We start from the raw sequence: 24,972 nt of genomic DNA on the forward strand, positions 1-24,972 counted from the left end.
CTTCCGCACATTGCTTCCCGTGATATTTCTAATCGTAGGGAGAGAGATTGTAAGGCTTTAGCCAATTAAAATAAGCCTCCAAAGGCTGCCAAAATTCACTCTACTTATTTTATGCTGCTTTATATCTCTCTATATAGGTAAAATGGCGCCATTACAGATTTAGCGTGATAATGCATGAGTGGGTCGTGCTGCAACGCATGCATTAATTGCGTTAAATTTTTTAATGTGATACATCTTTAAAAAACATTACCGCCGGGATAAATTTGATTACCCTACCTTAAGCCTAAACTAAAGACTCTGGATGAGTGTAACATATTATGTCTGTAACATTAAATACAATTAGAAAACGATTTAATTTAAAATATATATATATATATTAAAAAAGGCATGGCCGATATTTTTTTGCCGATTCCGATACTTTGAAAATGACGTGATCGGACCCGATCGATCGGGACATCTATAGTAATTTTCTTTCCTTTCAGAACAACATATATACCCACACATTCCGGTCTTCTTCCACACAAATGCAAATACATCAACATCTTTCCACGCATGCTCTCATCTCCTCATTGAGTGATTATCACATCAAGCGCCATTGGCTGTATATAGTTGTGCCTGTTGCCAAGTTGGATTAAACATGCCAAAGACAAACTTCACTCTCCGCTCTTTGTGTTCTAACCGACACCCCGAGGCGAATGAACCATAAAACATATTGAACCCAAACCCTCATACAGTCCATTAGTCCAAATTAGAATTGATAAGGGAAGTGAAAAAGAATCGAATTGTTAAGCATATCGATCATGGAATCGGAAAAATCTTATGAATTCCCATCCCTACACGTGACTTCACACGTAAGCACATGGGCTCAACTTTCTTAAAGGGGAATGAGCATAGCCGAACAACGCATAGTCAAAGCGGGCTGAAAAGATACTTACCTGAAAAGAATTTACCAACATGGTGAAAAATTACGTCGGTCAAAAGTAAATTTTCGGTAAACCGCCCGGCTCTAGTTCCCACCCCAAGAGGAAAATGGCAGATTTTTACAGTAGGGTTGGAGGTTGGGCGGTGCGTATCTTACCGAATGGTGTCGAGCAGGATGTCAATGAAGAAATTGTAGCTCTCTGCGGGGATGTTGCCTTTGGCGAGGAAAACTTTGTTGTAGCTTCCTTCCATTAAATACTGGAAAAGAGAGACAAACACCGGTTGTTATCCAGTCACCCAAAACAAAAAAAATGAAATTCACATCTTTCACTATTACTTCAACATTCAGTCCTGTAGTAATAGTTCAACTTTTTTTCCTCATATTGCTATGAGATAAAAGTAATATTATTACATAGAGATAATGTAGCTGAAGAAGCAGCTACATACTTTACGTAATAGCGTTGCCGCCTCCATTAAAATCAACTATATTGAAGGAATCTTTTGTTTTAGAAGCGGTTTTACAAATAAGAAAATCCTTAATATTTTGCCTAAAATACATCAAATTATTCTTCATAGAATGATATATACTAATGCTATGTCGATACTAATGCTATGTCGGAGCCCCCAGCTAAGATACATACAGTACATGTAAAGTGCATAGTGGCTTACAGCTCCATTACCCCTACGTAACACAACTTTTTTCGCGTAGCAATAGTACGACTTTAATCTCGCAGTCCTTTATTTATTTGGCCCTATTTCTCCATGGTAAATGTGGACCGTCACATTCTGAAATGTTTCATTAGACTGGCTAATAGGCCTGAACAATATTGGAAAAAACTCAGCAATGTTTGGGATAGGCCTGAACGATATTGGAACGATTGGAAAGAATTAACATGTAACAGGTGGTCCCCGGGTCACGAAGTATGTGGTTTGGCCCACATAAGGCTGTAAGTTGTTTCCGCTAATATATGTTCGTGTATGCATTTGTAACTTAATTTATAGCTACAGTTTCTGAAGTTACGTGTGAGTGATTTGCTATGAGAATTGTAAATAGGTTAGCTTTCGTAGCATTTAAGTTCAATGACTTCTGTTAGTTAAATTAGGCTAATTTAATCCACTAAATTTCCATATTGAGTAGACTAGATGGATGTTTGAACACCAATTGCTTTGTGTCAAGTGTTTCATTGTTAAAATGCGTGTCGTTTTGAACATAAATGTACAAATGTGCTATAGCTTTACAAATTGTCATAAGTGGATGAAGTAAATTGCCTTATTTGCTGTCTGTAAAGCTGAACAACTTCACTTTTAGTGAAGACAGAACACATCATATTAAAGCAGTAATGTGAAGTAATTTCTTCACATGCCAAATAGGGTCACAAGTAAAGTAATTAAACATTCTCCAACAATTAAAGCATGAAAAAATAATTTATATGTTGTATATCTGACAAAATAATCGTGTTTCCGAAGTTTGAGTCTGAAAGGGGACGAACCTGGAAGTGATACGTCACACCGAAAACTGCGATGGCAGCGCTCCATACGGCCGCCATACAAAGCCCTTCAAACAATGATTCAAACAGCGATATAAGCGATAGATCGAGCGCAAGGGAGGACATCCAAGTTTTTGAAGAATTGGAGGAAGAAGAGGAGGTTGGAATTTTATGTTGGACCTAACATGTATTAGCCAGACGCCAATCAGGATGCAAACAATGTGCCTAAACTACCTGACATGGAATGGAGACGACCCATCGAGATTACAAGATTGGTAAAATATAGGCTGTTATTATTTTCAAGACTTGAAGATGCAGGCATTTGCACGTAATTTTATGTTTTTGTCTATCTGATGACATTGTTAAAAAAAATAATTATCAGACTTCATGTTCATTTTGGCAGATCCTGCAGCTCTCGTGCATATAAAATAATACTTTAAAAACGTTGGGGGGAAAGATGGAGATGAGTCGTTAATGGCTTTCTCCATTTTATTGTGTCAACAATAAGAAAACAAAATAATAGCGGGCTGCCGCCACATTCGACCGCGAAGTTTTGCTTCTCGCTGATCTCCTCCTCGCCTCCTACTACTCCAGCGTTTTAAACGGATCATGCATAGAGTCTTGTTATGAGCTTTTTGTTTATAAATTTATCGAACACACGACGTGCTGACAACTTTGTTTCTTTATTAACACATGGAGCTAACAGTAAGAACACAGCTCGGCACAGCTCTCGGCAGGAAGGGGCGTCTAATGGCGTGAGGAAATGTAGTTTTTTCACACAAGCGAACAGATTACAAAGCACCACTTCAGTGTTGTCCCGAGACTACATTTCCCATGATTCACTGCGTGATTTGAGCTGCTCGCTGATTCGCTGCGAGACTGACTCAATGCCAACACGCTAAGTTGTCACCTGTCAGTGGCTCTCGCGAAACGCAAACTAGAAGGCTCTCAAGCGATCACCGTGAAAGAAACGCCGAACCGTACAAATGCAATGCAATGCTTGATGCATGAAGGTGGAAATACAAAATACAAATACAAATAAATGTGCACAAACTCACCGGCGGTGTGTGTCTCTTACTGCAACGTGACTGTGAATTACCGCAACGCCGAACTGCTTATGTGCACATCCACACCCCTTTCCCGATTGACAGTGGATTAACCCTTTCGGAAAAGATCGAAGATGATGCACAATTTAAACACGCTTAACCTAGCGAACGCAACAACAACTATGATCGAGGATTGCCACGAGTTAACTTTCAGCTAACGTCGCTAGCTTATACTGTTCATTCCAAAACAGTTGGCAACTCTGCTTTAACAAAGTCATCAGTCATCTATCCAAAAATCAATCTTACTTTTTGGCAAATCCTTGATCATAAGCAGACTGGTTAAGGAAGCAGGCATCTTCGAAGTGTTTGCAGCAGAGAACACTACTCGATGATGGCGATGATTGCTTCGTGTGAACGAAAGATGTCCATTTACGTGCCCTGCTATCCTTTGGCCACTCATTCAAGTTTTCGTTTGAGTGAGAACAAAACATCGCCACACACCGCCGTGGCATCTTACAGAGAAGCAATGCAACAAACAATACTGTTCTATGGCGGACTTCCCTCGCACTTCCCGGTGTGACGTAATTTCCGAAGATTGCCGAAGAAAAGCATTTTCGTTGTCAAGGGCGTTGCTATAGGTTAATCAAAGAATCTGGATGGGTTGCGTAAAAATAAATAACGAAAATATGCTTATAACTGTTTAACTGTTGATATTATTAAAAAACATGGTTGGCCAACCTGACTTCACATTACTGCTTTAATGAAGCAAATGAAAAAAAAATAAGATACTGTGAGGTACAAAAAGGTACTGTTTATGCGACTTAAAAAAAGTCGCATGAACAGTCTGCATTTTCTTTGATGAAACACAGTTAAAAACCAGAAATAAAAAAGCCAGAATAAGGACAAATAACACCAATGGGTTAAGTTAGCCAATTGTTCTTTTGATGTACTTAGATCCTCATTTATTTATTTATTTTTTTAATACCGTTTGAAGCTCAGCTCAGGTATTTTAAATTTTTATGTTCCTTATCCGATTACTCAATTATTCGAACCAACTAGTTAATTGATAAATCGACTACTAAAATAATCGATAGCTGCAGCCCTAAACAGATGAGTAGCAGATTTAGCCTGTTGTTGTCCATTTTGCTGATAAATTTTAAAATTTCCCCCCAAGCATGCGACTTATACTCCGAAGAATACATTAATCGACGATCAAAATAATCGTCTGTGCTCGCCGCATGGGTTCCGCTGATATAATAAAGATGCGTTAGACCTGCTCTAAGGACACAGGATGCCTGATATAGACGTTGGTCTGGATGTCACGCGCACTCAGCCGTTCCAGCTCCGTGTGGAACTCGGACACACGGTTTTGCGAGAGGAGGAAGAGCAGATTGAGTCCAAGAATCTGGTGCATGTAGGCTGCTTCCGGAAGCTCCTCCCTAAAATAAAATAAAAAATTAGGCATCAATAATAATAAATGCGTAAAATTATGAATAATGACATACTTGTAGTCAAAGTAATAGCACTTGAGTTGGGCCATGTAGCGCTCAAAGGACGGGATGTCTTTTTTCAGGATGCTCCACAGCGCTCCGATTTCCAGGACATCGCCTGAAAATACCGTTTTTGTCAGAAAATAAATATATCATCATAACAATAATGAACTAATACTTACGTGCTAAAATAAGCTGCTGTTTAGTGAACGTGGAGCCACTTGTGGGAAGAAAGTTCAGCTCCAGTAACGACACCTGTGATGCGGAAAACATTGTTAACTCATTGGCCGCCACTGACGGCGATAGACATCCGATCTATTTGAACTGGGAGGGCTGTTCAAATGGTTTGGACGTCCATCGTCGTAAATGTCACTGAAACATAATCATTCACTGTCTAAAAAATGATATACCGCAGTTTAGTACTTTTAGCATTTTTTTCCTGATTACAATATACATTGCTTAACAAAAAATAATCCATTGACTAATGCAGGATTGACGATATTGTAAAAAAAAATTGCAGCTTTACGAAATAAACACACCGAGTTTATGCTAAGTTAGCATGCTTAGCCTTAATTGCTAACCAGTTACTGCCCAAAAAATGAAGGTTCCTCGACAGGTTTGACATGAATAGTTTTTAAAAATAACGTTGTTCAAAAGAGATTTACCTTGAGTTTAGTGAGTAGTTCGCCACATTTGCTGAGACTGGGGGTTTTCTTATTCCACTCGGCTTTCAGCGTCTCGTAGAGCCCAGCAGTCTCTCTCAACGCCATGGTGATTCTGCAAATTACAGCACGACACCGGCCGACATAAGACGGCAGCCAAGTGACGTAAAAAAGGAAATGACTGCCATAGCCAGCAAATATTTTTTGTTTTGTATACGTCTAGGTAGCCGCCATATTGAATGTGGAAAAGACAATGGTGCCTCAAACTTCCAGTCAAAGCACATTTTAGAAGGTAGCGTTTGCATTTGGTGCAAAAGCTACCATCTAAAGTATTTTTTTTCCCAATTGCGTTTCTTCAGTGCGTCGCCCAGCCAAAACTGTTTGACCCACCGACACAGTTTATACATAGGGTTGCCACCCACAGCTGTACAGGCAGAGAAAAAAAGGGACATCCCCAAAACTCGTAAAATGCATAGCAATGTATCTATTCATTTATATTCCATATTGGTTCAATACGGAACGCAATATTAAATTCCCAATTTCGAATCGTTCCTTATTTCAAGGGACAGGTGGCAACCCTATTTATACAGCAAAACGAACGGGATTCTCATGTTACACGTGCTCTCTTTTGTTTGACAACCCAAAAAAGAACGTTCGACCAAAAACGTGTTTTTATGGGGGGGTTGGGGGTGAAATTTCAATTCGCTACTTTCCAAATCACATCTATTATACTTCAAATAAATCAGGACGGGGCATAAGGGGCATAAAATATCTATTCAGGTTTTGCTAAAAACGTATGGTTTGGCGCCTTCGGACGAAATTTGCAAAAAGCACATCCATTCATTTCTAATGGTCAGAATTTTCCACTGATTTCCAATACCCCTACTGGTCTTTCATTTCAATAGCACAAAACATCCATTCACTCCTATTGATTTCCAATCCAAGTGACCCGATATCAACAAATATCAACCCCGAAATCCCCCATATCAACAGAAAGTGACCTAATATGAACAGGAAGGGTACCCGAAATTCTCCAATATCAAGTGACCCCATTTCTACAGGAAGTCCGAGTTGCCTCAAGACCAACAGAAGGTGACCCTTTATACCGAGGTTCACTAAATCCGGACCTCAGCGCCACTTTTCCTGTCGTGTTTTCCACGTCTCTCTCCCCTAACACACCTGAGTCAAATGATTATGTCATCAGCAACCTCTCCAGAAGCCTGATAATGATCCTGATTATTTTGATTCAGGTGTGTTAGAGGAGGGAGACATGGAAAACACGAAAGGAAAAGTGGCACCGAGGTCTGGATTTAGTGAACCCTGCTTTATACCAACCATCATGGCAAAGCTACCATCTCAATTTCTCCAGAAATGGCATTTTCTAGTTCATGAAATGTTTTTTTACATTTCCGTTAGGAGTTTGAATTATACATATTCTAATGCTATGCAATGTTTTGACCATATACCTAGCAATTTTACAATCATGATATATTACTGCAGTAACAATGACGTACCTGAACATTATGTGTTTGCAAAAGTAAACAAGAGGCTTTACATTTCACTATTGTTACTTTGACGTAACATCACTCAAATAAAATGAAAACGTGTCTTGGCATATTATTTCATTCTTAAAGAGACTTGTTTATATTTTACATTCACTCAAAATTGACACAATTTGCCGGATCACACTTAATATAATCTGTCATAAGTAAACTTTCATTAATGCTCATGACAGTGTCATGTCATAATAAGGACGGTCTGTCTTAAGATAGTCTTATGACACACTGTCAAATAAAGTGTTACCGGAAACTGGAGTACCCGTAGAAAACTCACACAGGCACAGGGACAAGATGCAAACTCCACACAGGAAAGCAGCAGCCCAGGCTTGAACCCTTGCTTTCAGAGCTGTGGGTCTGACGTGCTAACCACTCAATCGCCATGCCACTAGCAATAATAGATTCTGTGCACAAATAAATCTGCAGGTGCTAAGAAATCCAGCCTATGCTGGTTTCTGTACCAGCAAAACCAGTATCAATTCAAAACACAGCAGCCTTCTTTTTTTTTTTGCATAGCAATTTTTTACTTTTCAATTCATTTTCAAGCAGTTAACATTCATTTTTCCAAATACAGTTGTTCTTTTCAAAAAATGGCAATAAACAAAAAATGCCTGAAAAAGAGTGGGTTTAAGAAAACTTATTAGATCCCACCCGACCTCTCAGTTGTCATAACAATAAGCAAAATATTTTCCTGCAACCTGTTTTTGTTTTACTTACATAGTGGACATTCTTTACCGACAAAGGTAATGGATGAATAGAGCCTGCAATTGCATGGCAAATTTCTTCTGTCAGCAAGAGAGGTAAAAAAAAACAGAAGAAAAATATATATGTAAATATACCTATACATATACACATGTAGTACATATATCCATACCAGCAATGGTAATATACCTACACACACTGAACAAAACATTGAACACTGATATACATTTCAGACCCCCCCCCCCCCCCCCGAATATACTGTATTTTGAGCGAATGAAAAGTTTATAGTGCAATTTAAATATGTGAATTTTTAAAAATATATATTTTATACATGGCAGAAAACACAGACAAGTCTGAAAAAGCAGTTCTTGTTCTTGCACCCCCTCTTTAAAATAACTGCTGTATTTTAAGCCAAAACAACTGTTGTGTTTGATAGAACAATGTCTATATGCTGCAATAGCAGATTCATGGCGCGTTAAGCCCTCAAACTATTTTTAATTTGTCTGCTTTACCCTGGAAACCCCTGTTTACAGACGTCACGCAACCGTTTTTGTTTGAACCCAGCTATAAAAAGAAGCTAAGTAATTATATTTATTATTCGAAATGTCTGTCATTTTTAGCTTAGAATCATTAATTGATGATTAATATTTAGGTTTTTAAAAAAAAACACTTTAAAATATTATTCACTTGCATATTTTAAAACTTTTAAACAAATTACTTCACAATGAGAGAAGTGGTGTCTGTAAAAAGGTCACGGATATCGACATCATAACTATCGCTTAATTGTATTTTTTTTTTGTTACCGTCACATTTTCCCCATTATTTTAGATGATAAATAATCGATCCAAACAAAGAAAAAATGGGGGGGGGACGTTTAATAGGATAAATACATGAAAAAGAAAATCTCGACCACTCCTCAAAGTCTGCGATTTATGCATCGTGACCCTTGTTATATGGCCATGTTTCATCCATAAAATACCCCCAAAATCCGGTTGTGGCCATTCACAGCTGTGTCTTATAACTGATACATGCTTCATGGAGTTTTGGGATTGAAAAGAGGTAAGTGCGCGATAATATCTCGTTAAAATCGTGGCTTCTTTAATTATGCCCTCGCGTGCAATTAGTAAGGGTTTTGCTGTTTACATTTTTTTAATGCCCTCCTGTTCAAAAATTTTCTTCCCCCAGAAAATTGCGATTTTAAGCTTTCCAATGATGTATCAGACATGCATATAGGACATTTTTGAGTTTGGCCAACTCTCAGAGCAGAACTTCAAGTCACCTCAGTGTTTTCCGCCATATATAGGCTATATATATATTAGAGCAGGGCGGTAAACCGAAAATTTACCGTCACCGAAATTCTTAACGATGACCGACGTAATTTTGACCATGTCGGTAAATTCGGTAAATTAATAAATCAAGAAAATATAGTCTTTTCATCCCGCTTTGATTCTGTGTTGTTCGTCTATGTTCATTCCCCTTTAAGAAAGCAGTGAATGTGCTTACGTAGGGAGTCACGTGGTCATCAGGAAGCCAATCAAACAAAAGCCTGGTAGGCTAACGCTAGCAGCTAACGCTACAAGCAAAACGTGATGGAGTGTGGCTTAAGGGAGGTTCACCAAACTTTCAACCGACATTTAGTAGACTCTTGGTGGCATCCAGACGGGCTTTCACTCGCTGTCCTCCTTTGTTCTCACGATTTCCGGAGATGGTGCTTTCAGTGCTTTCTACTGGTAGCCAGGCTAACGCTAGCTAGCGGCTAACGCTACAAATGAACGTTATGGAGTCGGATAGCGGCTCTAACCTTAAAAAATGCCTTGGGGGGGAAAAAAACCTTAAACCATAAAGTAAACACTTGTATTTAATAATTATGTCACAGCAGCCATTAACAATAAGTTGTCTTTTTGAAGTGTACTGTTCAAGCTGCAAGTCATTTGTGTTACAATTACATGTTTGCACAGGCATATTGGTTTTGACAATGTACATTGTTCAAGTCATACACGCTGTTATAAATGTTCATACTTCAATTCTTATTGCTTACAATACATTTTTATAAACTTAATGTTGAGACTGCATGTACAATTGTTAACCCTTTAACACCTAAGCCTATTTTGGCTGAATTCGCATGCATTTGAGGTGCCTTTATAGTTCAAAGAAAAAATTGTTTACAATGGCCAAATTGGGTCCCTTTTTTCAGGACACCTTGAACTTCATGCCTAAACTGTTGTTTTCTCCACTGACCAATTATAATCCACATTTTGGACCCAAAAAGACAAAAAAAATCCCAAAATCTTTTTTCAAAATGTGTAATGTTGACGTCAAATTGACAACCAAACATGCTCGACCAACCGTTTTGAAGCTTGATAATATTTATTCAACTTGTTAGGATAAACATTCAATAGAAAAAAATAAGATTGAATAGTTTTATGTTTGACAATTCAACACAAACAGCAGGTATGGTCATAGGCGTTTTTGGCCTTTATACATACTATGGTCAAAACAGGTTATATAGTGTGCAAAATAGAAAAAAATTTATATCATCTAACACAAAAAGGGTTTGGAAAATATCTCTGTGAAGTTAGGTGTCATCTTATCAAAAGTATATACGTACATGCAATCAAGCTTCTCGAACACACATCTACATAAAAATTGAAAAGATTATAGTGAAGAAAAAATATATATAACATTGAAAAAAAGTATTTTTAAAATATTGACAAGTAGTTCAATTCAAAATTCTCAGGCATGCGACCCAATAAAGTGTTGGGGGTTTTTTTGCGCACTCAATAAAGCTTCTTGAACAGGTCACGGAGCTGCGTCACACACAACGTCACACAGCCTACTCTTTCGCCGTTTGCGCTCTGCTGTCACTTCTACTCGCCGAGACGCCGATTCATCAGAGGAAAACAACGACAAATGCGACGCATCTTCTTCCTTGAGTTCATGAAATAATGCATTAGCTTGTGCTAAATGTAGTTTTAGATTCATTCTGCACGTTTCAAAGTCGCTCGCTCAAACCAACTGGTGTTGTGCATTTTTCGGCACAACACCGGTCGCTGCTTGCTTAGCATGTCTCCCTTTCAATAGTTGGCGCCTCGCTCGGAAATTTATAAAAAATGATCACATTCGGTTCGTCCTTCCTGACATCACAACGACTCTTGGGATAAGTAATCTTTTGTGCTGCTTTCGGTTTTGAAAAAGGACAAGGAATGATGGAAATATGGAGATGGATACATGGTCCATGCAGCGTTTTAATGCATATTTATGAGTGCAATAAAACTATAAAACTCAAATGACATTATCTCCCGTTTTTCTTGGCCGATTGACTTCAAATAAAAACTGGTGTGGACATCAACTTCCGCACTTTCAAACAAGACCAACCAGCAGCACGTGGGTGATGTAATTACAGCGTGACGAAGCTTCAAAGACGATATGCATAAACGCGTCGCTGCCGACACGTTCGGTGTTATAGGGTTAAATACAGTATATCAAATTGAATGCTGGTAAATAAATCAACAAGAAATAGTTAATCTGTATTTCATGCATTGATTCAGATTTTCAAATTATATAACAGTCCGCTTGGGCGAATTTATCGTCATTTATCGTTATCGAGATAAATCTGCTCAATTTATCGTGATACATGTTTAAGGCCATATCGCCCAGCCCTAATATATATATATATATATATTTTTTTTTACCCTGCGATTGGCTGGCAACCAGTTCAGGGTGTCCCCTGCCTACTGCCCGTTAGCTGGGATAGGCTCCAGCACCTCCGCGACCCTCGTGAGGAAAAGCGGCATGGAAAATGAATGAATGAATGATTTTTTTTTCTTTTTTTCTTAAGTTTAGTTCCTTGTTCACAGTAGTTACAGTTCAGTGCAGCTATCACTACTATAATAAATATTTGTATCACCTGCGAACAGGGTGAGCTTTGTTACTTGGTATACATTTAAAGTATTATTTACATACACAGAGAAAAGTTAAGGCCCCGACACTGACCTCTGTGGAACCCCACTCTTTCTTCAAAATAGCACTCATATAAAATCAAAATGTCCACATAAAACATAAAAGCTTTTACTTTCTAAATAATCTGTTGGAACAATAAGAAAACATACAAAGTATGCACAATATTCATTTTACAATTTAAAGAAGTCGAAGTAAAAATTCACGTTATGAAGTTCGCTATCGGACTAAATTAGTCCTTGATTTGACACATCAAACATGGCGGACAAGCTGACGTACTGCTGTAATGGACTCAATCTATCCAAGCGGGTTCATGTATATTTTAAGTCTACGACGCTCCTCCTCCCCCAGTTTGAAGTCTGCTCAAGATGGCGGCGTTTGGCACGGACCGCTGGCTCAACGGCTTGGCAAATCATGACATGTTCAAAAAAGTACGCGACAAGTTGGACTCGGAGCCCAAGACTTCCGAGCGCGCAGTCGCCAAAAATCTCATCTTTTGCTTGGGCGGCGACTTTTTCCTTTGGGACGACGTGGACCGCGTGTTTTACACGACCAGCCTGCGCCAGTTGAACACAGCGGAGGACCAAGGCGAGAGTTTCCAGACGCTGCTGTGCATCAACCCGCCTCGTTTCCCGGTGTGCCAGCTCCTCCCAAGCCCCACGCAGAGCCACGTCGCGCTGGTGGGCCAGCGTGGCGTCTCGGTGCTGGAGCTCCCGCAGCGGTGGGGCAAAAAATCTGAGTTCGAAGGCGGCCGTAGCTGCGTCAACTGCAAGACCACCCCGGTTGCCGAGCGCTTCTTCACCAGCTCACCGTCGGTGAGTCTTCGTCAGGCGGCTTGGTACCCCAGCGAGACAGGGGAGCCTCTCTTGGTGCTGCTCACGTCCGACAACACCATCCGCTTTTACGGGTTGAAGGCCCCGCAAGCTCCGGTCAAAGTGGTGCCCGTGTCGCAGGCTGATGACGACAGCGGCGTCCGGGCGCCGGCACGCTCCTACGCGGCTTCCCTCGGAGAAGTCGCCGTGGCCTTTGACTTCGGCCCGGTGGTGTACGTGCGGGAAAGGCCAGTCTACCCGCTTTACATCCTCTACGAAACGGGCGAGACTTACCTGTGTCACACATGCCAGGTGAACACGGTGAGCGTGGGCAAGCGAGTGGGCCCCCTGCCCATGTACCCCGCGGCGGAGGACAACTACGGTTACGACGCATGCGCCGTGCTCTGCCTGCCTTGCGTTCCCACCATCCTGGTCATAGCCACGGCGACTGGCACGCTCTACCACTGCGTGGTACTTGAGTCAGACGACGATGAGGACGTCGACGCCGAGCCCAGGTATGGATTTGGGGGTAGCTAAAGGTGAAAGGTCCGTCGTTTTGGCCACATTTCCAAGAAAAACTTGAGGCTTAACCTAAGTGCCTGCCTTGGCCAGGGGCGTCACTAGACCCAAAACAATACTGCGGCACAGTGGCGAGCGAGCAAAAAAAAAGAAAAAGCACTTATCTATCATAAAAGGTCAAAAATAGGGCTAATTCAAACCAAAATGCAAGTTTTTGTAAAATAATTGACTTTTAATTTTCTACATTTATATTTACTACGATTTTCACATTTTTAGCTGTAATTTCCATATTAAGCATTAGGCGGAAAACAGACAAGACTGAGAAAGCAGTTTCTGCTCTTGCACTCCTCTGTTAAAGAAACTGCTGTATTTTAAGCCGAAACAACTGTTGTGTTTGTTAGAACAATATGTCTATATGCTGCCATAGCAGATTCATGGCGCATTAAGCCCCCCAACTATTTTTAATTTGTCTGTTTTACCCTGAAACCCCCCGTTTACAGACGTCACGCAACCGCTTTTGTTTCAACCCAGCCATAAAACGAAGGTAATTAAGTATTATTCAAAATGTCTATCATTTTTAGCTTGGAATCATTAATTGATGTCTCATGTTTTGTTTTTAAAAAAAGCGACTTTAAAAAATTATTCACTCACATATTTTAAACTTTTGAACAAAATATGTCACAATGGAAAAAAATGGCGTCTGTAAAAAAGTCACTGATACCTACCTCATAATTATCGCTTAATTGTATTTTTTTGTTGTTGTTATTTTCGCATTTTCTCCGATATGTTAGATCATGGCGGGGATGGCGTGGCTCGGTGGTAGAGTAGTTGTCCCCCAACCCAGAGGTTGTAGGTTCAATTCTCCGCCCTGATGAACTTGCCTAAGTATCCTTTAGCAAGATACTGAACCCCACATTGCTCCTGGTGCTGCGTCACCAGCAGTGTTGTTAATAACGGCGTTATTTTTTTCAGCAAGGAGTAATCTAATTAATTACTTTTCTCATCTTGGCAACGCCGTTACCATTACTGAGGCGGGAAAGGCGTGCGTTACTATGCGTTACTAAGTTGGTTGAATAAAAAAAGTCTGAGAGAAACGGACTCACGGGGACGAGAGCAGAGCAGCAGTGGGGAAGACGCCGTTGCAACCGCGATGCTAGGCGGCTCCAATAATACCTGACTGTAGCCATAGCCGACAAACTACGCCCACATGACACGGTAGATATCATATTATAGAACTAGATGCAAAACCTAACACAGCTGCATTGCCAACATGTTTTAAGGACTACATGCGTTAGTAAACAGCCGCCATCTTAAAGCAGTAGACCTCTCAGGAAGGCCCTGATGTAGAGATCCTTCCTAGCGAACCTAAGTAACTTTTTTTTTTTTTAATCTAAAATGCTTCTAAATCGGCAAAATCTTAACTTAAATCTATCTTTAAATGATGAAACAGTTTTAAAACTTACACATGTTTAAAGTAGACAGAAGGGAACTAATGCAATAACGGGAACAATTTTAACAACTTTAACGGTTGATTCACAACTTTAAATGACTTCCACACATAGCAAATGTTACTAGCTAGTTATCGCAATACCCTTGTGTCTAGTTAAGTGGAGGATAAAGAATTGGGCTAGGGCCAATTGTCCCCCAAATCCTTTAAACTTCACATTGTGTGACCTGTTTTTTTGTTTGTTTGGTTTTTTTTTTTGTTTGTTTTTTGTTTTTGTTTTTTTTTTTTTGAGAAAAAAAAAATCACTAGTTACTTTGCCAAGTAACTAATTACTCTTACATTCAGGTAACTGAGTTACTAACGCAATTACTTTTTGGGAGAAGTAATTTGTAACTGTAATTAATTACTATTTTAAAGTAAAATTAACAACACTGCATATACTGTATATAGATATAACTAGATGCAAAATGACAGACACGGCACTAGATGCGTTAGTAAACAGCCGCCATCTTAAAGCAGTAGACCTTTTATTACGGCTCTGTTGTAGAGAACCTTCCTAACGAACCTAAGTAACTTTTTATCTAAAATACTTCTAAATTGGCAAAATCTTGACTTGAATCTATCTTTAAATGATGAAATAGTTTTAAAACTTTCATTTGTCGAAAGGAAAGAGAAGGGAACTAATGCAATAATGGGAGCAATTTTAACAACTTTTAACAGTTGATTCAGGGTGAAGGGTAAATTAGGGTAAAGAATTGGGCTCGGGCCAATTGTACCAAAAACCTTCACAAAAAAACTTCACATAGTGTGGCCAATGTTTTTTTTTTTTTTTTTTTTTTTTAGGAAAAAAACAAAAGTAATTATCACCAATTACTTTGCCAAGTAACTAATTACTCTTACATTCAGGTAATTGAGTTACTAACGCAATTACTTTTTGGGAGAAGTAATTTGTAACTATAATTAATTACTTTTTTTCAGTAAGATTAACAACACTGGTCACCAGTAGGTAGATGGCAATATAGTGTAAAGCGCTTTGAGCGCCTTGAAAGGTGGAAAAGCGCTATATAAGTATAACACCATTTACCATTTAAATAATCGATCCAAACAAAAAAAAAAGTTGAAAAAAACGTTTAAAACGGTAACTATATGAAAAAGAACATCTCGACCACTCATTGATGTCTGCGATTTCTGCATCGTGACCCTTGTTATATTACCATGTTTCACCCATAAAATCCCCCAAAAATCCAGCTGTGGCCATTCACAGCTGTGTCTTGACACTCAGTGATACATGCTACGTGGAGTTTTTGGATCGAAACAAGCGAAGTACACGATAATATCTCGTTAAAGTCATGGCGTCTTTAATTCTGTTCTCGCGTGCTCTCACCTCCAGATAGGGTTTTGCTGTTTAAAAAACTTTTTTTTTTTTTTTTTTAAATCCCCTCCTGTTCAAAAATTTTCTCCCCTCAGAAAATTGAGATTTTAAACTTTCCAATGATGTATCACACATGCATATCGGACAATTTTGAAAGTTGGCTAAATTAGGGGTCTCAGAGCGGCACTTCAAGTCACCTGAGTGTTTTCCGCCATTAGTACTGTTGTAGTGTTTTTTTTAATGTACTCGTGTATCTTAAAGAGTATTCCAACACCTGGGGAAATGCTAATATTCCATCATTTATCCATAAACGCATGCCTTTTGGATTCATATCATGCCACTTCGTGTAATTACACACATCGCAACACCAAGAAAATGATAGAAATTTAGATCGATTGTCAAGCTAAAACGACCGGCGCCCGAGATCCCGGAAATCTAGTATATTGTGTGCGTGACGTCACAACTAGGAAACACAAAACTCAGTGCTTACTACCGAATGGCGGCGATGATGGCGGACAGTGTTTTTTTCTAGTTGCAGCAACGAATCCGACGTAACGAACGTTCTTCTAATGGTGACGAGGAGAGTTATGAACCTTTCTTTGGAGTTTTGGGTTATCAATTTGAGCCCAAACGAAAGCCAATGCAGCCTAATGAAACGATCATTGAGGGGATTACACTGATGAAACACCGGCAAAAGATCGTATGGGAAACACCGAATGGTTTGTTTTGCATTTCTTTTTTTGAAGCTGATACACCGTGACCGCAAAATAAATTAATGTATAGAATAATTATCATTTATTGTGCTATCATAGGTTTTTGCTCTGCCAATAGACACAAATATTAATGGGATTAGAGGAATTGTTGTATATATTTTACGAGCGATAATTTATACATGCGTCCAGTCCTATATCCAATGCGTGATATGTTTTTTATTATAAAAAAGTACTCACTCTGGCCATTTCGAGCTTGGCTACTCCCCTCCTTTGCTTAGCCTGGGGTGGTGAGGTGGTCTCATCAGTGCCAGTCATCGTCCTCTTTCTTGATATCTCGGGACATTGAGGTGGCTGCGCGTGTATGGTGGGCACCGCATCTGCTTTCAGCAGCAATTTCTTAGCAAAACCTGATTTCATTTGTCCATAGTTTGAATAGCTTTCAGGTGTAAAATGCGCGCCATACAAAACCGTGCCGGAGGCTGGGTCTGCAAAATTAGCCCTCTTTGCACGGACAAACTTTACTCATTGTCTGCGTAGTCCAGCACTTTTTCTCACGTGCGGGAACTCATGGGTACTACAGTGCGACAAATGGCTACCTGTATACCACATAGCACGACAGGTTTGAACCATTTTAGCAATTTTTTTGATAAAACACGAACGCAACTCTCTCGTCGATGAACAACGATGTAGAGCTGAAACGAATACTCGAGCAACTCGAGTAACTCGAGTTTAAAAACTGATCAGAGTAATTTTATTCACCTCGAGTAATCGTTTATTTTGACAGCTCTAAGCACCACGTTTTGCTCGGGCTAATTTTAATGTGGGACAACGTGTGTCACGTGCGTAGAGGATGAAGCAAAAAAAAAAAAAAAAAAAAACTTACTGCAGCCGACAGCCACTACAAACGACGCCGACATTGCTAAATACTTGCCCGCACGATGCTACGTTGGTAGCAGGTAGCGTCTGATGAGTCTCATAGAGATCACATGTATATTGATCTCGATGCGAAATGACAGACTCGGCCGCGTCTGCGCAGCGTTAGTAAACAGCCGCCATCTTATAGCAGTAGAGCGCTAAGTGCTAATAAAGAGCGCTAATAAATAAGATTAACGTTACTGTCACTAGCTCAAGTAACGTTAGCCCTGTGGAGGGCTAGGTTTCTATTAATTATGACCACTTTCGATGCGTGGCTAACGTGTCTTACATACAGGCTTTAACATAACATAGCGTTGTGGAGTGATGAGGGTGTAAAATAAAAACTCAATAATGCTAACTATCAATTTTAGCTCAGTAGTCATTGCTGGATAAAACACCATGTAGCACTGGTCCCTAATGTGCTCCAATACAGCCTGTATCATACATTTATTTTGAACACTGCAAAAAATCAAAATCCTATCAGGACTTACAGTTTAGACTAACTTAAAACTTAACTAGAACTTAAAAATGGCTTGACACAAATAGAAATTCAATTGAAACACGTGGGGAAAAAATCCTAACTTTTAAGTGATGTGTGTTATCAAGCGTAATGGCATTTTTATTTATTTATTTTAATAATATCTAAAAGTATTTTGAGTGAAAGCAGTGAATTTGTCTTTTTTTATTCTAGTTACATCTGAGATGCAATTGTTGGCTGTTTTCAACAATATACATTGAAAATAAAGACATTGATTGACTGAAAAGGGTTCAAGATTAGATGAAATGTCTTGTTTTCTCATGTGTATTTATAATTGCTCTTCACCTAAAAATATATTTGTTTTACCCGATTAATCGATAGAATTTTCAGTCGATTACTCGATTACTAAAATATTCGATAGCTGCAGCCCTACAACGATGGCACCTGCCTCGACCTTTTGTTTCCTGGCTGTGACGTCAAAGCCCCATTCGGCTGTTTTCGGAATACTTTCAGAAATGTTCGTAATTTTCGATCTATTTTCAATAATTGTTCTTGAACGTGATTTATTTTTTTGTTAACTTTATTAATATTTGTTATCTTACCACATAACGGTTCTATTGATATCTCACAGCCCCTTAGTATTATGATTCTCTTTAAATGCTTATAAATTTATGTATATTTGTTAACTCTTTGGCTGACATTGATGGCACGAGCAGCGAAAGAATGAACGTTTATTCGATGTCAGCCTCCCACTTCAAACGGATTGGGCGTCTACTAGTGATAAACTCATGTCAAGGGTTTTAATTCCGTTTTTAAGAGCCACACAATTGGACGTCTATTGTCGTCAGTTGTACTGAAAAAAAATCGTAAATTCCTATGAAAAGTTTCCACCTCTGCATTTTAAATTTTTTTTTTTTTTTTTTTTTTTTGTGATAACAGGTGCCTAACTGGTAGTGTTCCGGCGCTCTATGTTTTCGAATGCGTAGAGCTGGAGCTGACCCTGAAGGTGGCAGCGGCGGGCGACGAAGCAGAGGACGAGCCAGACTCGGCCTGCCCGCTTAGACTACACCGCGACCCGCTGTGCCCGCAGCGCTATCACTGCACCCACGAGGCAGGCGTCCACAGCGTGGGCCTGGCGTGGGCCAACAAGCTGTCAGCCTTCCTGCGGGCGGGCGAGGACGACCAGGACGGGTTGCCCGAGGCGCCGGCCGAGCGCCGTTGTGCTGTGGAGCACATCGTGTGCACCCGCCCCCTCGCCAGTAGCAAACCGGCGCCGGTGCGAGGTTTTCTGGTCTTGTCGGACCTATCGCTTGGCGCCACCATGATCTGCGTGAGTGCCACCTACGAGTGCATCTTGCTGCCGCTGCTATGCTCCGTGCGGGCGCCATCGCCGCCACTGCTGTGCAGCCGCTCCAACCCAGGATCGGGCAGCTCGCCGCTTCTCGGACTGGCAGGGAGCTCTTTCGAGCAACACGTGCGCAACATCCTGGCCCGGGGTGCTACCAACCCGCTTCTGCTCAAGGTGAGATCAACGTGTCAGTTTAGGATCAGGAATGACAAAACTCAACAACAGTGTCAGTGAAAAAAGTTGCTATGAAATACGACAGCAAGTGACATTAAAAATGATAGACCATTATTTGGACACAAATCTATCCATAGAAGGGACAGAAAAGACTTAATAATAAAATTAGATCATAATTAGTCATCCTTTCTCAGTTGCCTTGGCCCCGCCCACTAAAAATATCTTCAAACAGGAGATGTCACAACCAGAATTAGCTGCAGATTTTTGCCATCTGCTAGCATGCTTTTCTCTTGTTGCGTGTGACTGTTCTGTCATTGTCAACATCCGCTAGCTTGCGCAGTGCTAGAAAGCTAGAAATGATTAATTCTGGTTGTGACATCTTCTATTTGAAGATATTTTTTAGTGGGTGGGGCCAAGGCAACTGAGAAAGAATGACTAATTCCAATTTAATTTTGTAATGAAGTCTTTTCTGTCACTTCCATGGATAGATTTGTTGATTATTTTCTTCACGCTGACCACCAACAATGTTGTTAATTTTACATGAGCAGTTTTCTATTCAGCCTTGTGTTCTCCATTTATATATATATATATGTGTGTGTGTGTATATATATGTGTATATATAGTATATATATTTGTGTGTATAAATATATATGTGTATATACAGTATATATGTGTGTGTGTGTGTGTGTATATATATATATATATACATATATATATATATATATATATATATATACAGTGGGGAGAACAAGTATTTGATACACTGCCAATGGGTTTTCCCAGCGGCAGTGTATCAAATACTTGTTCTCCCCACTGTATGTATATATACAGTATACATATATATATATATATATATATATATATATATATATATATATGCATATATGTAAATATCTTTATGTGTATATATGTGTGTATATGTGTGTATATATATATATATGTATATATGTATGTGTATGTGTATATGTGTATATATATATATATACATATATATATATATATATATATTATTAGGGCTGTCAAAATTATCGCGTTAACGGGCGTTAATTAATTTTTTAAATTAATCCCGTTAAAATATTTGACGCAATTAACGCACTATGCCCGCTCAGACAGATTTAAATGTCAGTACAGTGAAAGGCCAACTTGTTAATTGTGTTTTATGGAGTTTTTCCGCCCTCTGCTGGCGCTTGGGTGTGACTTGCATATGTTATGTGGCGTAATGTCGCCCTCTGCTGGTGATTCAGTGCAGCGGATTATTTGGGTTTCGGCGCGCTTTTCTGACGTGATTATATGTCGACGTGAACTCACACTAATAGACAGTGCTATTCAGACCAGTTAACGTCCGCATCCAGTATTCAGTGGCAGTTCTCATAGCCCCATCACACTGTTTGTGTCTAATACATGCATCGCTTGTGAGTTATATTCCTCCTTTGTTTATATTCATGAGCATTAGATAGTTATTGATGATGTGTATTTGAATTTGTTCACATATATGGTGAAATGCAGTTACATTGTTAGATGCTTGTGAGCTAATTGGCTAGTGCTACTGCTCAAATGGACACGTGTGTGTACATTTTATGTTATTTTGTGATTTATGCAAGTTATTGACACATTGCCTTGTTATTTTCAGTTTTACAAAAATACAAGAAACGTGCTCCTGTCAAAAAGAGATGACTTCAGTAAAGCCCATGCAACTTTGCCACACTGTCTGATTTCTTTTTGGAACTTATGTTCGCTATCTGTCAATTTGTGTACTCACACACATTGAGGACAGAATAGGGCTACTAGTTTATTTTTTGATTGAAAATTTTACATATTTTATTAAAACAAAAAAATTAAGAGGCGTTTTAATATAACATTTTATCCATGGATCACTTAAACAGAATGTTAATAATGTTAATGCCATCTTGTTGATTTATTGTTATAATAAACAAATACAGTCCTTATGTACCGTATGTTGAATGTATATATCCATCTTGTCTTATCTTTCCATTCCAACAATAATTTACAGAAAAATATGGCATATTTTATAGATGGTTTGAATTGCGATTAATTACGATTAATTTTTAAGTTGTAATTAACTCGATTAAAATTTTTAATCGTTTGACAGCCCTAATATATATATATATATATATATATATATATATATATATATATATATATATATATATATATATATATATATATATATGTGTGTGTGTGTGTGTGTGTGTGTGTGTGTATGTATGGCGGAAAACAATCAGGTGACTTGAAGTTTGGCTCTGAGACCCCCAATTTGGCCAAATTTCAAAATTGTCCGATATGCATGTGTAATAGATCATTAGAAAGCTTAAAATCTCAATTTTCTGGGGGAAGAAAAATTTTGAACAGGAGGGCATTTTTTAAAAAAATTTTAAAAATTTAAACAGCAAAACCCTATCAGGAGGTGAGCGCACGCGACAGCAGAATTACAGACACCATGACTTTAACGAGATATTATCGTGTTGTGTTGTTTGGACCTTGTTTCGATCCAAAAACTCCATGTAGCATGTATCACCGAGTGTCAAGACAAAGCTGTGAATGGCCACAGCTGGATTTTTGGGGGATTTTATGGGTGAAACATGGTAATATAACAAGGGTCGCGATGCAGAAGTCAAGGAGTGGTCGAGATGGCCTTTTTCATATATTTACCCATTTAAACGTTTTTTTAGAGGTGCACGATAATTATCGGTCCGATAATAAGAATTATGACGTCATCCCAATAAATCCGATAACATAATATATTATCGGCCCTATTAATAGTATTTTTGGCACGGTGTCGGATTGGGATTTGTGCGTATGTTTCCGCTCCTGTTTTTTCAGTATTCAAAGTTTTGTTACTGTCTTTGCTTTTTTTCATGATAGTAATGTTCGGCCAAAGGCAAATCTAAGCTGAATCAACCACTAGTATTTTTGACCTACAGGTGTTCAAAAACTCAGGTGAATATACAATGAAAAATTATATATATATTATCGGTTATCGTATCGGTATCGACCTTGAGGAGCATGAAGTTATCTATCGGTATCTGTTTCAAAAAATGGATATCATGCACCCCTAGTTTTTTTTTTTTTTTTTCCAAATTTTCTTTGTTTGGATCGATTCTCATCTAACAGATCGGAGAAAATGTGACAGTATAAAAAGACATACAATTAAGTAATTGTTATGAGGTAGATATCTGTGACTTTTTTACAGACGCCATTTTTTTTTTTTTTTTCATTTTGATGCTTTTTTCATTTTGGGCTTAATGCGCCATGAATCTGCTATGGCAGCATATAGACATATTGTTCTATCAAACACAACAGTTCTTTTGGCTTAAAATACAGCAGTTTTTTTTAAAAGACAGGTGCAAGAGCAGAAACGTTTTTTTTTCAGTCTTGTCTGTGTTTTCTGCTATATTTTTTTTCCCATCTTTAATGTGCATTCTTTGGTGAGACTTGTATCCAGGTGCGAGTTATAGTCCGAAAAATATAGCGAATTGACCTTAAAAGTAATACAGTTGTCCGATAATGACTTTTTAACCGATTTCCGGATATTGTCCAACTCCAAAAATCCGATATCAAACCGATACCAAAGATGCGGTAATGCACGTAATGTTTTATATGTTAATTTTATTGTGACGTCACTTAATGCTTTAATAAGAATAAAAGTAACAACTTCAAGGTTTTCCAAATAAAAATTCTGTGAAAAATAAGGGAACAACTTCAATGAAAGTTAGAGAAAATAAATGTTTCATATAAATAATATAAATTTAAATGGCCGCAATTAAATAAAAGGAATCATTCACAAATAAATCGCATTTACATTAGTTACCCCCAAAGAACTGTTAGGGGGCGAGCAAACCATTACAAATACAGGCAGGTAATCAGTGCCGTGACAATTCCCAAGATGCATTTTGCTGGGCTTTTTCAAAGATTTATGTATTTTATTACTTTTCTTAGTGACTATTTCGTTCTGGTAACGCAATAGTTATATGTAATGAGTTCATAATTCCTTATTTTTCCAATCACTTTTTGTAATATTGGGAAACTCTAGTAATAAATACTGAAACACATAAATTATGTATTTAGTTTTTGATTCTCCTGGTTGACTTTCACTGTAAATGACTGTGTATAATGAGAATAAAGGATTCTATTCTTCATATCGACATGAAAATAAAATGTACTTTTCTTGTGGCTGGGGCAGGCGGGCGACGGGGAACCCTCACCCCAGGAACGTCTACAGCTCCTGAGCCGAGCCACGCAGGTGTTCCGCGAGGAGTACATCCTGAAGCAAGACATGGCTCGCGAGGAGCTCCAGAAGCGCGTCAAGCTACTGCGAGGCCAGCGGGCCAAACAACTGGAGGAGCTGGCGCGCTTCCACGAGGAACGCGCCGCCCTCCGTCGGGAGGCCGAGCGGCTGGCCGACAAGTACGAGGACGCCAAGTACCGGCAAGACGCGGCCTCCCAGCGCGTCAAACGCGCGCTGGCAGCTCAGCGCCTCCGCTTGCCCGTCCTGTCCAACAGCGAGAAGGACATGCGCAAGGAGCTGCGTGCCGTGGCAGAGCAACTCAAGCACTTGGACATCTGCATCAAACAGGTCAAGATGAAGATGGAGTACCAGAAGACGCAGGTGGAGCGCGATCCGCCCGCCGCCCATGCCAGGGCCTCCATCTCCCTTAGCGGGCCTCAGAAGAAGGTCGTGCGGGAAGTGCTTCGAGAAGAAGGCCAGCAGATTGTGGACATGATGAAACAGGTCAAGGAGATGTCCCGCCTCATCGCCATGAGGAGCTCCGACTTGGACTTGAGCAGCAAATGAGACCTGCCCCACGTCAGGGACTTCTTTTTGATAATTGTTTGTAATAATGATATATATTTGTACGCTTGATTTGTATGTTGAATAAAGCTTTTTTTTCATCCATTTTCTGTTTTTGCCCACTAGAGGTCCCCACATTCCTCAGTTTTTCCTCACTGAGGAATTTCCCTCGTCAACCCCTACACACACAAAACTTTTTGTTTAGGTAACACTTCTTTAGGGGTGTGCTGGGGTTCCCTGATGAATCACTTGTATTTTGGTGACTCGGCAGGTTGATTGACAATCTTAGAATTGGAAAACATTCCAAATTTTGGAAAAATTAGCCTTTTCCTATCCAATTTTCTGACATTTACAAGTAATATGCTATCAAAAATAGGATTTGCTCAATTTACAGATCAAAAGGTAAAATTTCATGAGTTATCTAATATTTACAGTATTGAGCATTCATAGTAACGGTTGGAAATCCCGAGTAATGTTAGCTTTCAAGAGCAGAAACTAGCTATTTAGCCAACTCAACTGCTAGTCAAGAGGACGAGTTTATGTAAATTAAGAAATTACGTTTT

At 39.2% G+C, this 24,972-nt stretch overlaps 2 protein-coding genes across 3 annotated transcripts in view; one reads left to right on the plus strand and one right to left on the minus strand.

Moving 5' to 3' along the window:
- LOC130911224 (26S proteasome non-ATPase regulatory subunit 8-like) overlaps positions 1-5,749 on the minus strand; it is a 32,276-nt gene extending 26,527 nt beyond the window's left edge. For both annotated transcript variants that reach the window (XM_057829051.1, XM_057829050.1), the window contains exons 1-5: positions 5,610-5,749; positions 5,127-5,199; positions 4,960-5,062; positions 4,728-4,893; positions 1,079-1,179 (exon numbers count right to left, since the gene is read on the minus strand). In XM_057829051.1, coding sequence (XP_057685034.1) covers positions 1,079-1,179; positions 4,728-4,893; positions 4,960-5,062; positions 5,127-5,199; positions 5,610-5,714 — 548 coding nt within the window. In that variant the 5' untranslated portion in view covers positions 5,715-5,749. The remainder of the gene's footprint in view (positions 1-1,078; positions 1,180-4,727; positions 4,894-4,959; positions 5,063-5,126; positions 5,200-5,609) is intronic.
- A 6,428-nt stretch (positions 5,750-12,177) lies between these two features.
- Positions 12,178-24,531, plus strand: LOC130911180 (nucleoporin 88-like). The gene is made up of 3 exons (XM_057828974.1): positions 12,178-13,148; positions 19,017-19,599; positions 23,801-24,531. Exons 1-3 carry the CDS (start codon positions 12,190-12,192, stop codon positions 24,410-24,412), a joined length of 2,154 nt encoding a protein of 717 aa, XP_057684957.1. The 5' UTR covers positions 12,178-12,189; the 3' UTR covers positions 24,413-24,531.
- The last annotated feature ends 441 nt before the right edge of the window (positions 24,532-24,972 follow it).

This window comes from Corythoichthys intestinalis, unplaced genomic scaffold (genome assembly GCF_030265065.1).
Source record: "Corythoichthys intestinalis isolate RoL2023-P3 unplaced genomic scaffold, ASM3026506v1 HiC_scaffold_23, whole genome shotgun sequence".
Lineage (NCBI taxonomy): Eukaryota > Metazoa > Chordata > Actinopteri > Syngnathiformes > Syngnathidae > Corythoichthys > Corythoichthys intestinalis.

What these genes read in the sequence shown, in the direction of transcription:
- LOC130911180 (XM_057828974.1), top strand. Translation starts at nt 12,190, where the DNA reads ATGGCGGCGTTTGGCACGGACCGCTGGCTCAACGGCTTGGCAAATCAT. An exon ending in GACGTCGACGCCGAGCCCAG is followed by an intron (nt 13,149 to 19,016) that starts GTATGGATTTGG and finishes TTGTGATAACAG; the next exon opens with GTGCCTAACTGGTAGTGTTC. An exon ending in CCAACCCGCTTCTGCTCAAG is followed by an intron (nt 19,600 to 23,800) that starts GTGAGATCAACG and finishes TGGCTGGGGCAG; the next exon opens with GCGGGCGACGGGGAACCCTC.